General features: G+C 35.6%; 2 protein-coding genes and 1 pseudogene across 2 annotated transcripts; 1 reads left to right on the top strand and 2 right to left on the bottom strand.

Annotated features, from left to right (window-relative positions):
• Positions 1-3,522: 3,522 nt before the first annotated feature.
• On the bottom strand, positions 3,523-8,434 carry LOC113715037 (protein DETOXIFICATION 27-like). The gene is made up of 8 exons (XM_027239187.2): positions 8,315-8,434; positions 7,544-8,085; positions 6,962-7,048; positions 6,693-6,749; positions 6,113-6,351; positions 5,801-5,919; positions 3,649-3,738; positions 3,523-3,549 (listed from the first exon to the last, which is right to left on the bottom strand). Exons 1-8 carry the CDS (start codon positions 8,417-8,419, stop codon positions 3,523-3,525), a joined length of 1,266 nt encoding a protein of 421 aa, XP_027094988.2. The 5' UTR covers positions 8,420-8,434.
• A 4,767-nt stretch (positions 8,435-13,201) lies between these two features.
• LOC113713652 (probable amino acid permease 7) lies at positions 13,202-16,714 on the bottom strand. Its single transcript, XM_027237433.2, has 7 exons — positions 16,331-16,714; positions 15,835-16,071; positions 15,158-15,251; positions 14,514-14,731; positions 14,283-14,416; positions 13,968-14,195; positions 13,202-13,671 (listed from the first exon to the last, which is right to left on the bottom strand). The coding sequence occupies exons 1-7, from the start codon at positions 16,548-16,550 to the stop codon at positions 13,273-13,275; spliced, it is 1,530 nt and encodes a 509-aa protein (XP_027093234.1). The 5' UTR covers positions 16,551-16,714; the 3' UTR covers positions 13,202-13,272.
• A 176-nt stretch (positions 16,715-16,890) lies between these two features.
• Positions 16,891-18,185, top strand: LOC113715035 (protein RETICULATA-RELATED 3, chloroplastic-like; annotated as a pseudogene).
• Positions 18,186-18,303: the final 118 nt, after the last annotated feature.

Below are 18,303 nucleotides of genomic sequence, written 5' to 3'. Positions count from 1 at the left end.
CATCGTCATATAACCATTTAGAGAAACATCACAAGAGTACATGTTAAATTATAATGCTAAATTTCAAATGAAATTTGTTAATAACACTCCCACTATTTATTTTATCAGGAGGTTAGGTTTAAATTCCCCGCCATCAAGTACTTATTTTCAAGTTTATAAACTTTTTACTTTTATTTTTTAAAAAAATAGAGAAACTAGTTTGCTAGCTTTTTGCATTTCTTTTTTTTTTTTTGGGAGCACTTCTTATTTCTCATTTTTGTTTCTTTTAACCATTAGGACACTGGTGAAAATTTAATGCTTATTTAGTTCGAACCCTCATTCTCCATCTTTCCGAGATCCCTCAAATTCCTGTATTATACCAATATTTTTAGTAGAGTTTTGTCCATCATGGAAAGCCAGTAATTCTTGAATGCATCATGCAACAACTTCAGAAAAATATGTACTTGCCAGACTTTGATTCAAATTTTATTCTTTACCCCCTAAGATATTGCTTAATATATATATTTAAAAAAAAAACTCGTTATTTCATTCAATACAACTTCCATATATAGGTTCTGAAAAAGCATAATAACTTCATACTAGCTTTTTTTTTCTTTTTTTGTCAACACAGGAAATGTTCCAACTTTTGCCAGATTAATTTCCCTGCGCCTGTGCACCTCGCCTCCTAAGGATACATGAGACGGTAGGAGAGTCAGAATCTACCACACGACCTGGGTCTAATGAGGCTATTCCATAGCCAGCCGTTCTGTGCCCGAGGGGCTAGCTTTTCATACTAGCTTAGTTGAACGAAGATTTTTAATCTTACTTTGAACGATGCATTCTCATCTAAATTTCTTCAATAATCAAAGGACAATGATTTTGGTGAAGCCCATTAATTGATCCTAATTTCTTCTGCGTAACATGTCTCAATCTCGGTCCTTTATAACCATATTTTCATTGTTTACATAGCATGATTCTTTTCAGGACCCTTGTTATATATATATATATATATATATATATATATATATATATATATGTATATCATAATAATATGAGAGGAGAAGGTGGCTGGAGACTGGGGGAGGTTGATTTAAAGCCTAAAAGACACAGCAGGATGCGTCGATTCATTGGGCACAGGCCAAACAACAAGGTCGTCTCGTGATCCTCGATCCATCGTAGACATTTATAATTTCACTGTTCATCCATGGCCCTAAACAAGCTTTTTAATTCTGGAAAGTTAAAAAGAAATGGATGATTAGGGCTTTGGTCCCCAGCATGATTGAATCCTAGCCAAAAAACATGTGTAAAATAGCTGGAATTAATTTAAACGAAAGCTTGCTAACAGCGGAAAGGACATGATCACTACAATCCAGTCGACAATTATTCACAAGAACAGCTTTTTTGCATGGCATCTGAAAATTTCTTTATATGATAGTGGCTGACCATTTTAGTTATAATCATGCATGTTTGTGCTTCCTTTTTTATTTTGGGTCTTTTAATTCATGTGGGTCTACATTCCTTCATGAAGAATCTACGGGTATGTTGCATCTTGGGAGAGGCGAAGTGGTAAACAAATTCAAGTATGCCAAATTGTCTGGATCGGAGCGTTTTGTTTTGACTTGAGGGAAAGCATGTATATCTTAATTCCATTTCTTGCGCGTTCAATACGGACCATTATTCTTCCTCACAACCTAGACGGTCTGAGTAGACTGACCCCATTTGCATTGCCTTGCATGGCCTGCGTTTTTCTCTATAAGTTTTTTGGCAAGTTTGTCTGCTACAAATATTTTAAAAACTTTAACTACAGTAACCTCAAAAAACTTCTCAAAGTTTTTAAACTATACATTTCAAAATATTCAAAAATTTACACACTCTAAAAATTTTTTGAAAAACTTCTACAGTGCGCTACAGTAAAGTTTTAGATAAATTTCTAAAAAACTCACCTTCCAAGCCGGGAATTTAAGTTACTGTACGAGACGATTCACCAAGTTAGTCCAACTACCCACATTTAAGTGACTTCAAGACATGACTATTTTCCAGGAGTTTAAATTAAGCTGCACTTGTTAATTTGTTTCCTTAGTTTTCCTTAATTTTGAACATTTAACTGAAAGTTTAACTGCTAAAATTTCTAAAATTTTTTACACAAAAACTGTTATCTTTTTAACTGAACTAGAAGATCTCAGTTATACGTAAATATTTTGTAATTTCTTTTAGGATCAGGGGCCTCTTCAGTTGAACTTTTGTCTAATTCTGTCCGATTATGTAATTTATATAACATTTCATGTAAAATAGTACAAATTTGGTGTAAATGTAAAATTTATTAATTCATATAACTAATTCACGATTATCCAAAAGGTGTATGAGTTTATGCTAAAAGCTGTAAGAATTACAATTACTAGACCAAACTGGACAAAATCAATTGGATAGGCCCTGATCTCTTTATTTTTTATTTATAAATTATTATTCTAAGATCCCCTTTGGATTGTGAGTTTCCCAAAAAAATTTGTAAAAATATTCTCTTGATGTATTTTTCAATTATCTTTTTATCTTACTCACATCACATTATTACGGTATAGTACTTTTCTACAAAACTCTCAAAATCTCCAATCCGAACAGGCTCTAGGTTATATCTTATTGTACTTGTATTTTATCTTTGAGTTATAACTAGTAACTTCCTTTTTTTTTTTTTAGAAAAAAATACTAGTCATTATTTTGACTACCATGTAGAGCGCTTCGTTTATTCATGCTTCAAGTATTGTACACTTCCTTTGAGCTATTTTAAATCCAAGTAGGAGAAATACTCACTAAACCTAAACCAACAGCAAATTTGTCTGCTGAACCAAGATTTCCACAGTTGCGTGCTTGTCTTTCTTGACTATGACATGCAAACAACAGAAGGGAAAATCCAATTACATCTATTATATCATTTGTTAACAATCTCCATAAAGAAAATGAAAGGATTAATGATGGAGCAACTACCCTCCTAGTTTTCTTTTCTTTTTTTCTGTCTTTTTTTAGAGGGGTGGGGGACTAATAAAGCTCTTGTCGTTGCCCTTCAAAGTTTGATAAACAACAAAGAAAGAGAATTCTCGATCGAATAGTATTTTATAATTGAGCACGGAAAAAAGAAAAAAAACTAATACAGTCCATACTTAAATCAGATTAGTTTGGTGTCACATGGGCAAGAGCAGGTCTCTGGAACATATCATCAGATCAAGGTTACTTGGGACCCCTTCTTGTGCATCTGCTAACTGCTAGAAAGATCAAGATTTAAAGCGAGAAAGTGTGAGGTTTAATCTCCAAATATGAAATGCTGTGAATAATACACTTAATTTCCAACTCTAAAATACTACTATAAATTTCATTTCAAGAATTGTTCTCTGGAATAGGATCTGCTATACATTTCTTTTTGTCAATTTCGGTTTTGTTGTGAGACTGTTTATTATTTGTTATTCAAGGCCATGGACGCTGACAGATCATTCCTGTGAGAGGTTGCCAGTGGGATACGTGATCTGTTGTATGGCATTTATACGATTTGGTTGATCATCCATGCGATATTGCCTGTCTAGCCTGTAAGTCAATGCCAATAAAATGAAGAAAATTTTAGTTTTAAAAATTAAAATGTTAACAAGCACAACAATTTGGGGGAGATTTGTTCCAAGGAAAGACCTCGTTGTCCCAATCTCGACGCAATGCAATGACAGCAAGAATTCCTGTTTGCAAAGCAGTTCCACCAAAGATCATTGCGCCCCAAATTCCCTGGTTTTTCATTAAGAGGAAAATGAAGTTTTAGTCCCAAATGTTTGGATCATGAACGCTTCTAGTTCCTAAAGTGGGGAAGAAAGTAAATGTAGTTCCAAATGGTTTAATCTCTAAATACATCTAATCCTATTAACTGATTTTTTACCAATTGCTATCTGAATCCAATCACATGCTGCTACGTATCGGTAATTAATTTTTTAAAAAGAATTTTAAAAAAATTTGAAATAAATATTATTGGCCATAATTTATAATAAAAAAGGACAGATTACTTGGTTGCTGATCACGTGAGCAATAAGACTTTAGCCTAAAAAAAGCATTCAGTTGACAAAAAAAAATTAGGTTAAAGACTAATTACTTACGTAATCAACATATGAATAATTAGTCATCTTTTATCATAGATTATGGTAAGTAATATTTTTTTAAAATTTTTTTTCAAAAATTACTTACTAGCATATGACTTGATTTCGATAGTAATTGGTAAAAATTAATCATTAGGACTACATGCGCATAAAATTTGGAACATTTGAAGTTATATTTATTTTCATCCAAACTATAGGGACTAAAAGCACTTACACCCTAAACATTTGGAACTAAAACTGCGATTCTCTCTTTTCATTAATTCAAAGCATTGGTGAGACCAAGTGTACTCTTGAAGTAACTTCACATTAAATCGTCGATAGGCACTCCCATATTTGTTCTTGGCACCCTTTTTGATTATTCTAATATCTCTATCTTTTAGCAACAAAAAAAAAAAATCTATATCTTTCGTTCTAGCTAAAAATAAAAACAATTACCTGGGAAATTACTACTAGCAACTTGGGGACTGCAGAAAATTCTTCGAGTTAAATTCGTAATCTGATTTTGTTTGCTGTGCCTACGTATACTCATGGGCTATCGGAGTCAAATGGGTTGGTTCTGCAGGAACTTTGTTGTCTCCAAATATCGGTTTATAACGCACTTCTGGTTGGGAATTTACTTAAGTTGGGCTGAAATGGGCTAGGATCAAAGCGATTCCGTTCAAGTTTTTGGTCGGGCCAGTTCACTAGTTAGAAAATTTTTGTCAAGTTAAGGAACAGCCCAATATTGTTTTGTTGTTCTAGTTCATTTTCTATCCTTATGGAACTCAACAAGTTTATGTGTAGTCCTTGCTAGTGAATACTTGTATTATATCCGTATAATACATGTTCATCCATATAATTCATAAAAATTTTTGTATTTCATACATTTCAAAAAAAAATTGTGCAAAATACTCTTTCTTTTTTAGTGTGAATGATAGGATTCGAACTCGAAATCTCTCACTTATACTCGTTTTTTTATTGTACTTTCTTTTAAAAATGCTCGTACATTTTAATTGATCGTCAAAATATGTAATAAACTTTTGATGTATTATACTTTAAATTATACTTCAATTTTTGAAAAAAAAAATTTAAATAAGATTAAGTAGTTATATACAAAATGATAGTGACACATAACATAATTCTGTAGATTTATATATATATATAAGAATAATAAGGTGATAAAATTTTGATAAATTTAACATCTCATGCATAAGGATAAGAATTAAAATTGGTATAATATAGCACAATCATTGAAAAAAATACAGTAATTTTAACCTATATTTAGTTTCATAACTTTCAAATATATTCATACTATTCACGTACGAGTTTATATGCATAATTTTGTGCCAAAATTTTAATTGTACTTATGAAAAAAAATTTCCATAATATATATGCGCACGTATAATATCTCATATGATACACATCCTCTATTTTACTAACTATGATGGTCATTTTTATAATGGTCATAGTCATACTTCATGCTACTAGTTATTAAATTTGTCATATTTTGCCTAAAAACAAAAAATTTAGTTCTACTCTCTCATTCTATATGTCTTGGAGATCACAGACTAATTTTTCTATTTTGGGTTTAAACTCATTAGTCCGTTACCAGTCTTCTTATTTCTCTATTAAATGCTACTGAATGCATTTCCTCACCTGTCCCCAAAAGCAACCACAAAAAAAAAAAAAAAAAAAAAAGTGCAAAATACGGACAAACATACCTCAACACCAAAATTGAATACCCAACCCATAACTACACCAAGCGGGACTCCCACAACGTAGTAGGATCCTAAGTTAACGTAGGCAACCAATGATTGCCACCCTGATCCAATGGCGATCCCTGCCAAATGGAGAAGAAGTTGGCTAGATCACTTGATGTAATAAAGAAATAGAGGTGAAAAAGTACGTAATTGAGCATCTTGGCTGTAGTGAAAACTTAAAAAGTCCTCTCGTTATTGCTTTTCGTTTTTGCATAATTCTGTTGCTGGATTTGTATGAAATACAGAAGGATGAAAAATTGTTCGAATTCTTACCTGACAAAACTGGTTGTATGCTGTTGAGCAGAATGGTAAGAGCCATAAGAAGTGAAAATTTATCGGTAGCTTTAATCACAGCTTTGCTATATGAAAAGATGAGGGCCAACTGCTGATGGAATATCAGTATAAGCACACAGAAAATGATCCCCATAATATTGGATTGAACCAAGGACACCTTGGCTGCAAATTTTGCTCCTTTTCCATTTCCTGCACCTAGCTCATTCGCTACTCTCACTCTGCAAATTTTCAACGTAAACGACACCATATGTAAGACCTCTGAAATTGCTTGCGTTTTAGAATAAACCCTTTATTTTCACCATTGTGGATAAGACAATGGTAACATGCATGGCGGGGGCACATTCCCCAAAATTTAGAAAATCAAAAATTTTATGTGTCAAAAATATTTTCCAGCATTCTCATTCGAAAAAAAAAATCAAATCTATTTGATAAAAAATATTTTGATAACTTTAAGGGAAATCAAACAAACTTGTTTAGCAGAAATATTTTGTTAAGATTAAAGAAAGCAGGTGAGATAGAAAATGTATTGAACTAGTAGAAGAGAAGGTCATCAGATTACCCGGTTGCTGCCAGAAAGGCTAATGGAATCATCATTTCCCATCCATTGATGCTCATGCTTCCAATCAAAAACCAGACACAGCCAAAATAAGAAGTCATATGAAACATGCACTTTTCATGACTCCCAAGGAGTTCAATATGTTATAATCATCTGAAATCTTCACCATTTTAGAAGGAAGCTAGCTTGGAATTGTCTAGTAAAAATGAAACCCTTTCTCCCAATAAATATAAAAGAAAAAGAAAACCAATACTGGGATGAAAATATCATACCATATTGATAGTGCATCGACAGCTATAGTGGCGTTCTTTAGGTTGCCAGTCATTAGTAGCAAAATTCGATAGTACCAAAACTCCAAGCTGCAAGTGTCAATATAAATATAAACACAAGCTCAGTAAATTAAAAAGGGTTAATAGAAATTGGTACTTGTTGATTTGCTAGTCTTCTTCTCATTATTAATATATACATTCGCACCTCAATTTAGTTAACCAAGTAGTTAGTTGAACTAGAATCAGTGAAAGATTCAGCCTAATTGCGTATTTTGTACCTGTTAAAAGTTAAAACATCTACAATTTAGGTGATTATCGAAGGATTTAACCACAAAAGGGGGGAATTCATTCATCAAAGTTTGCACTTTGCACTCTATCCCGTGATGATAGCATTTATATGTATAGTCATGATCAAATTACAGCTTCCCTCGTAGAAACCAATACGGATACATTGATGCTGACGGTGATTATTCTAGTGCCGCAATCTCCCGCTGACTATGGACTTGACTAGAGCCAACAACATTAGCTAGTAATTGGAAAATCCATTACCTCATCATAAACATTAAACAGCACAAGTATACGTACCAAAGCATGATTCCTGAAGCAGAAGAAACTTTGAGAAACTCCCAAAGCCCCGAGAAGGCTTCCACGGAAAATCCAGTCCATGTTAGAGGACACCAACCACCGACAACATAAATCAACAAGCCGAAGACCGAAACCCACCAAGAGATGTCCAAAGCAACGGCCGCACCTATCACTCCAAGCTGAAAATGATGAACCATAAGCCAACTAATGAACACGTGAAACACCAAGGTAAACGTTGTGATATATGCCACCACATCACTCTTGAGTTGACTCTGCAAGAATCTCTGCATTGAGCATTGAAATGCAATGCCTAAATGTTGGGGTATGAACCAAATTGAGATTAATCCAGATAGCTCAGCTACGTCTTCCGGTTGGCCAAACAGCTTCAAGATTGGTGTGGCGTAAATGTACATTGGCAATAATAAAATGCTCGCCAGAAGCAGAACGATCCACGACCTTTGCAAGTATATGCCTAGTAAATTGTACCTCTTGGCTCCAAATGCTTGTCCACATAGTGTCTCCAATGCTGTTGCCATTCCAAGCTGAAAATTATTATTTTTTTTAAAAAGACTTAGAAGTTAGAACCCTGCACAGCCAACCTGCAACCTTTTTATAATACTCGAACTTCTGTATTCTTACTTTCCAAGTATAAAAGCAATCGGGCTAATGCATTGTGCTATATGATTTCTCATCTCATTTATATGTATGAGTATTTATGGTCTTACAATTTGTCTAGATATTCTATTTGGGAATGTGATGGGAATAACTAACCAGAAGGCCGAAGTTGAAAGCAACAATGACATTGTTAGCTATGGAAATTGAAGCTAGTTCTACATCACCAAGGTGGCCAGCGAAGGCTTGTGTGACGACATTCATGGAGTAATTGGCTAAGCGGGTGATGATGGCCGGGCCAGCAACTTGCCATAGCTTTTTTGATTCAATAATCACCCTTGTTTTAAGATCTTTTTCCTCATCATCATTCGCTTCATCCTTATGGTGCACATCTATCAAGCATTTGAATCCATTCTGATCAGCTTGTAGCAAATGCTTCTTCAGTCCTTCTTCCATGTTGAAGCTGGTTTCTTGAAAAATTCTTGGCTAGCTAGTTATGAGTCAGACAGCAAGTGAAGAAACAGAAGCCTCTTAGCGATCCATCGGTCTAACTCTCGTTAAATAGGTGTGGTTTTAAAATAAAGTAATCTTTTTATTTATTTTTTATTTTTTTAAGCTGCTACTCTCTATATGTACTAACTGCTAGTCGATTATACTATTATTTTACTAGTACCACTTATGAAAACAACTGATATTCACACTTTGAAGTATGAAGTGCCAAAACAAAATAATTTTCAACTTTACATAGGGTATTTTTGACATTTCAGGTGAATTAGTTATGGATTGTAAATTCCGTTACTTTAACACTTTAATTCAAACTATGAGTGGGTCATAAATAGTTTTTGAAATCATAGGGGATTATGTACAAAAACACTATATCATAAGGGGTAAAATGTAATTTGCCCCAATAAAAGAATAATTTCAAAAACCTCCCTCGAGGTTTCTAATAATTGCAAGATGAGATTTGAAATTTTACAAACCCAACACCCCTCCCCCCCACACACACACACAAAAAATTATGTCTTGGTAACAAATGGTGATGTAAGAGCAAAAAATCCAATGAATATCCTATATTGCCTTTATCTGATTTGTAAAACAAATTAAACAATAAAAGAAGTCAGATATCACTGTTATCTACTAGGTAAAAATTTCAAAATAGTTCTTTGCCGAAAATTTGACTCATGTTTTGAAGGCATCCTTTCTTTGTATTTGAACATGAATTTTTCTTTTTTTTTTTTTGTTAAGTGATTTGTGAAAATACTCCTTTTAACAAATATATTCTTATGAGTTAGAGCTTCTTTTGGAGAACTAAGTGTTAGTGAGAAAAAGTTTCCTTTTTCCTCTTTTAAACCCATTTTTTACTTAGAATTTGTAGAATTTGTGAAGACCATTATAGTCTTTTCATAACATTAATGGAAGTACGTATAATTTTTTCAAATCTCAGGGGAGGTGACTACAATCATCAGAAACCTCAGGGGAAGTTTCAAAAATTATCCCTAAAAAAAATCTGATTTCTAAATTAACAGAACTGGTTAGAAATTATTCAATTATGTTAAGGATCATAAATGGTTTTAGCAATGATGACAATGGCGGCATCACAAGCAGCAATGTATTTTAGGTTCCCATTTTATAGTTAAACCAGTGGTAAATGGATTGGGGGATTGAAGAAATGGGATTCTCGTCATTTTAACACAGTTTTCAAATCTAAAATTATGCCATACTTAAACACAGCGGAACCCTTAGCTGCTATATCTGACTTTCGAGAAGTAGATACTAACTTCGGTGACGATGAATTTGTCTGTATCAGTGCTCTTAGATCCTGAAAACATGGACGTTATTTATTTCCTCTACTTGCATTGAATCAACTTATGATCTGTACTAGCTCAGATAGTACGAAAGAAAAAGAGTTCAGTGGGAGTATCAGAACCAATTATATGAACGGAAATTTCAAATTAATTTGCAATCTGTAGTTATATATTGTTCCCTTTTTAGCGTACTATTTGGAGTATTCAGACTTCACATTGCGTAATTAAAACATTAGTGCTTGACTGCATCAAGAACGCAATAAAAGCTCCACGCAAATTGCTGACCAAAATTATAGATCGCCATATCCTCCTCCTAGGATCATGGAGAATACAATCAGACATTTGATATCGTCCACATCCAGCTAAGAAGGCGAAGATGGGGAGCAAAAGAGAGAGGGAAAGAACTGCATTGAGTAGAATAGTAGAAAGCGGACATTATGAATTAACAACAGGGGGGAATACAAAAGAATGGAATCATTATTATTATTAAATCTCCCATTCATTGATGCTCAAAATCATATGCACCCAAATTAAGGGGCAAATCCTATTATCTTATTTTATTAATCAGTGCCATCAAATTCCATTACTCTGCCCAAGTTTTGATTATTCATCTTAGTCTCAAATATTTTTTAGCAAGTTTTAGAAGATTAAGTGAATAGCTTACGGTATCACAAGGGATAAATTCAGAAACCCCCCTTGAGATCTGTGATAATTTCACGTAGCTTCTTTGTAATTCTAAAAATTGCATTGACCTCTTCCGGCATATTGAATTGCCTAAAACAACTTTCACTTTGTCTCTATTTTATTTACATGGAGGAACTTTAATTTTAATAGAAAAAAAATCTCCTTAAAACCATTTCTAATTTTATTTACTCTCTCACTTTCATTCTTCTTCCTCTTCCTTTTTCACTTCCTACAGCATACAAGCTCTCCCTTAAAATGAATTAGCAATGCAGATGCAATCATGCAAGTTTGTGTTTTCTCCCTCGAATGCATGCGTAGGTGTATTATGCGCCGGTATTCCCACTTGACGCATAACTAGGATTCGACTAATACATTAATTTTATGCATGTATCATCCACTATGAGGCTAGGTCTATTTAAATATCCTCAACTTGCTTGGTATTTCAACCTACGTTGCAGAATTGATCTTGCACGTAGCTTGAGGCAAGGGTATGGGCAGAGGCAAGTGTTCTGGCTTCTGGGAATGGTCTCCTTGCGGAAGAGTGCTGGTGGGTAACATGGGAATGCGGTCGCCTTAATTATTGCCAAGGGTTCTCTGCTTCAAACAAGCAGAGACAACAGAGCTCTTATTTTGAATGGGCGAGCTTCATCAAGATATATAAACCTTGGAGTTAACATAAATTTTCAAATAAAATTTCAGAAATTTTAACATATAAGCGACATCTTTTAAACTTGGGCAAATTTCACTTTATTCCCCTGTGGTTTAACCTTTTTTTACATGATCCCCTTATAGTTTCAAAAGCTATACATAACCCCCTCATGGTTTAGATTAAAGTGTCAAAGTGACGGGAATGATCATATTCTTAACGGAGTCACCTAAAGTATCAAAAATACCCTTATGTAAAGTTGAAAATTATTTATTAACCAAGGGGGGTTATGTGTATATTTTGAAAACTATAAGGGAGTTATATGGTAAAGTATTAAACTATAAGGGGCTTATATAGTAAAATATAAAAATTATACGGGGTTAATGTGTCATGTATTTATAAGGATAATTTCGACATTTTTAGAAGTTCCATTACAAATGACTATTTCCGTTACTTTGACACTTTAATCCAAACCATGAGGGGGTTATGTATAGTTTTTGAAATCATAGGGGGGTTGTGTTAAAAAAGGCTAAATCACAGGGGGTAGAATGTAATTTGCCCTTTAAACTTTCAAGTTAAAGGGAGACAAACTACCACCCGGCTTAGTTCCTGTTCCTTCCTCAAATACGAGTCTTTCTTTTATTCCTAGTAAGCCCACGAAATTTGTAAGGATGCCTAGTCTAAGAATATGAAAATTTGACACTACACTTTGATAATGCTGAGATTTTTTTTTTTTTTTTGACATTAAAACCTGAGTTAATACATGAAGTAATTGAAAGAATGGCAATTTACTTCGATTAGGCGTCAATGGAACAATGTAAATAGATTATTGCTATCGGTGTGATATCAGATTATGTCCCTGCAAAACCTGGCAAATATTTGTTAGTAAAGCAAAAGGCCATGGCCAAAACCACATCCGTTGCTGAAACAGGATTTTTATTGACGCCACTTTGAGATGATTCATCAAAGGGTTATGGGACATGGTTCCTGGAAAAGTAAAGGTTGAACAACAAAATGTACTACCCGGGATTTCTTTACCTTTCTAAAGCTGTAAAACACTTCTAAGCTCTAACATGATGAACTTTGAGAAGGAAAAAGGGGGGGGGGGGGGGGGGGGGGGGGGAGGGGCTTGGGTGGGAAGAACTTATACTCGTAATATTTCAGTTTGGTGACTGTCAGCCACCCTTTGTGGATAACAGAGAGTTTATAATCTACTATTTTACATAAAATCATAAAAAAAAAAAGAGACATTATCCTTTTGTTAAATTGTCTTGCTTCAGCCTTCTATCATATTCTGATATTATGCCATGTAAAGAAATCCATTTCTTGCCTAAATCTTTTATTTGCCTTGGCATTATCGTCTAATTGGCACCTTTCTTCTTCATATTCGTTGAGTATGATCGTAGAGGTACAACCACACCTCTTTTGTAAATAATATCTTCTAATATTTTTCTTAATACTTTCATCTTGATTAGGTTCTTTCATGTGAAACAACATAGTCATGAATATCTTTTTACATCTCCTTTGTACGTTGGATCCAAATTTTATGATTCGCTCTTCAAAGTATTCCAGTAACTTTTCTACGTAAAAAGACAATTCCTACCACGAATAAAGCATATGTTCTAGTCTATTTTTGTTTCAAAATGCAGAGTTTCTCCAGAAAAATGAAAAAAAAAAAACTAAAAGGATAATTCCTTATTACAGTTGTATTTAAGATTAGATAAAGGATACATAGAAACTTTACTTCAGAGAACCATTAATGTAGAAACCACAAAAAAAAAAAAAAAAAAAAACTTAGAAATCTTTGATTGCAATGTGTGTGCTAATAACATATTTAACCTTTCTATCCGTTATAATGTGGCAAGATGCGAGTGTGTTAGTGAATGGGTGCATTTGTGAACTACAGGAATCTGAGTGATTAACGAATTTGTTCATATAACGAAATCTGAGTAATTCATCACCACTTTGGTGCAAATTTTTTGTCAGCTTAATTTAGCCCTTATCAGTCCTTCGACCGACCCAATCAAGGCCACTACCGAAATAACCATGCAAACGAGGCTAAAAACTTCAAGAAGAACCCATTTTCTTGTCCAAGCGCCAATCTTTTTCTGCACAATATACATTTCCACGGGGAAGTATATGCCAAGAGACCAAAAGTTCAAGGCTCCCAGGACCCCCAATACTTGATTGAAGTACGGGAATAGCATTGCATTTCCAGTTGCAGTCACCACAAATGCGGTTCTGAACACAAACCTAAACATATTCAACTCAAATTTTGGAAACATTGGGAGCTTCAAATCTAAATTCTTCCTCAGTGCGCTGTTTGGGTACTCAGCAGCAAACCACTTTTCTACGAGTGCAAAGATTACTTGGCATACCAGCTGCATGGGGGAAATATGCAAGGATGGTGAGAATCAGGGATCCGAGAGGCTTCTCCAGTTATGTAATTCTTGCCATCAGCATAAAATGGTTCAACTTTGGCATAAACGTGAATTTTGTCAACTCATACAACTAATTCACAATTATACCAAACTTGCATGAAATTATGCAAAAAGGATTCAACAATTAGACCAAACTGGACAAAATCAACCGGAGAGGCCCTTGTTAGACCCTTCTAAGACCAGAGTGAAACAAGAACCTTAAGTGTTTTTCTTTTAGTCTAAATAGCGTAAGGTACCTGATATCCCCCAACAAGGTGCAGAATAATGCAAGCATTGGCAAAATCGACAAGCCAATATGGCTCGTAGAAGCCAAATCCTGTCAAGAGGTTTCCAGGGGTTTTGTCTCCAAAGGCTGCATATCCAAAGCATCCGCAACATAGGTAAAAGATAGTGGTGGTCGCGATTGAAATGCTAGAGGCCTTTTTCATGCTCTGGGTTTCAGATGGAGGTGACTTCAATGTGTCCTGAATGCAAACTAATCTTTAATTCCTCCAGGCATCAAAATTCATACAGAAAAAACTTTGGCATCCAGAGAAGTTTGGATTTTCAACCTGTATCTCCAGAAGAATAACTGAATAGGGATATGCAAAAGCTATGTCCGCAATTCCTTGAAAGACTAACCACAACTTTTCTGCTCCACTACCTGCTGGAACTCCAGAAATGCTGCCCATGACCATCCCATTTCCTGCAGAACTTATGGTAAGAGTACATACAACATGTAATGGTCATAACTCAAATTAGAAACTGAAATCTGCCAGCAAAAAGAAATTTAGTCTTATTACCAATGGTTTTTGCAAGGCCAAGTGCAAATCCAATGAAAGCATAGGTGAAGGACATAACAGCAGCAACAATAGACAACCACGCCATGTTATGGAAATCTGGTATCTGAGACACTAAAATCTGAACCGCCCCAAAGATTAGCATAAGCATATTAGCATTGACATGCCCGCAACTACTATTGTGCCCTTCTATGTGATAACAGTTTGATTTCTTTATTGCACTGCGGAAATTGTCAAAACAGAACCAAAACATCAAGAAAGATTACATTAGTCTTGGATTGACCAACATCTATAAAGAGTCTTTAGCCAAGAATTAAGAGTGAATAAGGAAACCACACATGATAATTTTGCACTGTTTGACTCAGCTTCCTGGTAGCTATTTGACAGATAGATTAATGCTAGAACATGCCATTTGTGCCAATTTTTCTGAAAAATAAAACTTTGCTATGCAAAGACTTCTCCAGGATCGCTCAAATTCAACTTTTTCATCATCTAATGTAATGAATCAGAAGCCAAGATTAATAAGAAAAATCCAAAACTTCAAAAATAGTGGCTCTAGCAGTTAAGAGCAATTTTAAGCAAAGGCATTGAATCGCAGTACAATGTCGTGCATCTAAGGCAAGGAGTTGGAATGCTTACAAGAGTACCTAGCACTTTCAACTACTGTGATGGTATATGCAACAGCAGTGCCATATAAGCTCTCCAGAACAAAAATTGCACATATCCTGTGCCTCTTCTCTCCTGAAATAAATTTCCAAGAGTCAAAATTATAACAAATATCTCCTCTGACGTTATTAACCTCAACGACTCTTTTTTCAAAAATATGATAAGACCAAGCTATTAGATGATTACTTTTTCAACGAGAACATTGAACAGATAATAGGTATTAAAACGTCTTTGTACAGCTTAATAGTTGCAGATTCCCTTAATTCAATTACAGCACTCTTTACAGACAGTAGCCATGATTCCTGCAGAATCTTCAGCACTGAAACTGTTTGTACAGCTTCATAATTTCTACAGCACCTTAATTCAATTATTACATCTCTCTTAGCAGATGGTAACAAAAACAAAGGTCCCTGTAGAATCTTCAGCACTGAAAGAGACCAGAACAAGGGATCCGAATAAATCATCCCACAAATTCCTACATCCTATAATCCCATGAGAGTTTTTTCCTCAATGTACAAAAAAGATTACGTGAAATAGTATTTAATGGCTACCAACAAGAATACCGACAGGAAGAAATAAATCAAGAAAATGACCCCTTTCTTATTCTATTCATTCCTTCAAAATCAACAACAGAATGCTAAACTTAATGACTACTAACCCAAGAAGAATTTGACGGCTCCTGTGAGGGAACCGTGTCTGATTGGACCGCATTCGGGATCAGGGGTCATGTAGCACTCACAAAGCAGGAGAGTGGAAATGAGGGTGATGAGGGCAAAGAATATCATGGACAATGGACCTGCAATCCACCCAAGCTGGGCGGTGCTCCATGCAAGTGACAGTACACCTGCCCCTATTACTCCTGTTATTATATGTGCTGTTGCAGTCCATATTGTCCCTGCAATAAAATTCATGCCAAAACCACAAAAATAAAATCAGAAATAATCAGTTAAGTTCACAGTAAAATCCCCGAAAAACAATGGGATAAACAAAGACAGATAGAAACCAATCAACCAATGAGGACTAAGGGAAGTAATAAGGAGGAAGTTTGAAGGGGGATGGCATTAATTAGAAGCAGAACAAAGACTTTTAAGCATCAGGCCATATGTTCGATTCTTGAGAACCCAACAAATTAGGTAGGAATTAGGCAGTGTTACCTGTTCTTTTGAAGAGCTCCTGACCAGGCTCTGTAGAGTGTTCAACCTCGAAAGGCTTTGAGTTGGTCAAGAGGAATGCAGTGTCTCCATAGTCGTCTGCATCATCAGTATTACTACCAATGGCTCCTGATTTCTTCAGGGGAATGTCATCTTTCAAGTCTCTTTCTTCCGGCGGCAAGTCTCCCTCAGATTTCAATCCAGGGATCTCCAGATACCGCATTTTGTAAGTACTTGTTGACTTAACTAACAAAAACCCTTTTGTTTGTTTTCATTTTGAATCCTTTTCTGTATCTGTTTCTGGCATCTTTCATTCAAACTCAGAGCTAAAATCTATGACCCTGACCATAGCAAGTTTCTCCGCATGACTATTTACACCAACCTATTCTAAGATCTCTACTTTGCGGTCCTACTATTAAGAAGAGTAAATAGGGTATAATGCATTTTGGGGAAATTTGTCAAATTGGTCCCTAATATTTACCAAAAATACTTTTTTAGTCCCTAACATATAAAATCAGCCAAAATTATCCCTCACATTTAAATTGTGATCCAATTTGGTCCTAATGCTCGTTTTTGCTAATTTCTCCGACTAAAATAGCACGCCTCTCCCATGTGATCATATTTTTAGGGCAAAACTTGAAAACACATTTTCAAAATTGAAAGTAAAAGGATAGGGGACCACCACTGCCTTTTCACCTTTCCCCCTCAAATTACAGTTTCAAGAAACCCTAAATTGCATCCCTTAATTAACAATCATAACTTGGAAATGTTAGTGATGATGATGACGAAGACAAAGCTGTAGAGTGTGACGGCCTGCGTGCTTGGGGACATGGCATCTCATCCTAATTTCGGCCTTAATGAACTGGATTTCGTTTTCTCCACCCTCGTCGTCGGCTCCATTCTCAATTTCCTGCTTATGTATCTCCTGGCACGCACCGCAGGGGCTGGGGACGCTTCTTCTTCTGGCCGCCTCCCCTCCATCTTCGCCGCCTGTCCTCCCAGCCACATGTTCAAGCCGGGGGCTTACGGCGTATTTCAGTCGGATGGGGACTTTTGTGTACAAAGGTACCCTCTTTGCAGCTGCGGGCTTCGCTGCCGAACTCGTGGGAACTGCCATCTCCAATGCCCTGATCAAGATGAGGAAGAAGATGGATCCCAATTTCCAGACCCCCAACAAGCCTCCTCCGACGCCTTTGAACGCTTTCACCTGGGCCGTCCACATGGGTGTCAGCAGCAACTTCAGATACCAAGTCCTCAACGGCATCGAGTTTCTGCTTGCCAAGGGCCTTCCCTCTTTTCTCTTCAAAAGCTTCGTTGTCGTTTTGAGGTGCTTAAACAATGTCCTTGGAGGGATGTCTTTTGCCGTACTAGCCAGGTTAACAGAATCACAGGCTGTTGCTGTTGCTGCTCCTCCTCTTCCTTCTCCGTTTTCCGCTGCTGCTGAACTGGAACAACAACAACAACAACAACAATTAGTCAAGGAGGAGGAGGAGGAGGAGGTGGTGGGTGTCCGGGAAGGTGGTGTTGCAGCTGGAGATGCTTTGCCTACTGACAAAGTCAGGTGGTCCCCTATCCTTTTACTTTCAACCTGTAATGAAATGTGTTTTCCGGTTTTACCCCTAAAAATATAATCACGTAAGAGATGCGTGTTATTTTTAGTCGGAGAAATGAGCAAAAATGAGCATTAGGACTAAATTGGATCACAATTTAAGTGTGAGGGATAATTTTGGCTGATTTTATATGTTAGAGACTAAAAAAGTATTTTTAATAAATGTTAGGGACCAATTTGACAAATTTCCCATACATTTTCCCAGAAAGTCTTTTACAATCTATCGAGACATATGCTGCTTTCAGTTGAGATCCAATTTAACCAATCAACTACGAGTTTGACATTGGACAGTACAGTAGCAACAAAAAGGAGAGATTTTAATATTACAAGTTGAGTCAAAATCCGGTATAACTCATTAACTTTCCGT

Source organism: Coffea arabica, chromosome 10c, assembly GCF_036785885.1.
Source record: "Coffea arabica cultivar ET-39 chromosome 10c, Coffea Arabica ET-39 HiFi, whole genome shotgun sequence".
Lineage (NCBI taxonomy): Eukaryota > Viridiplantae > Streptophyta > Magnoliopsida > Gentianales > Rubiaceae > Coffea > Coffea arabica.
This window is presented reverse-complemented; position numbering and strand designations above follow the sequence as displayed.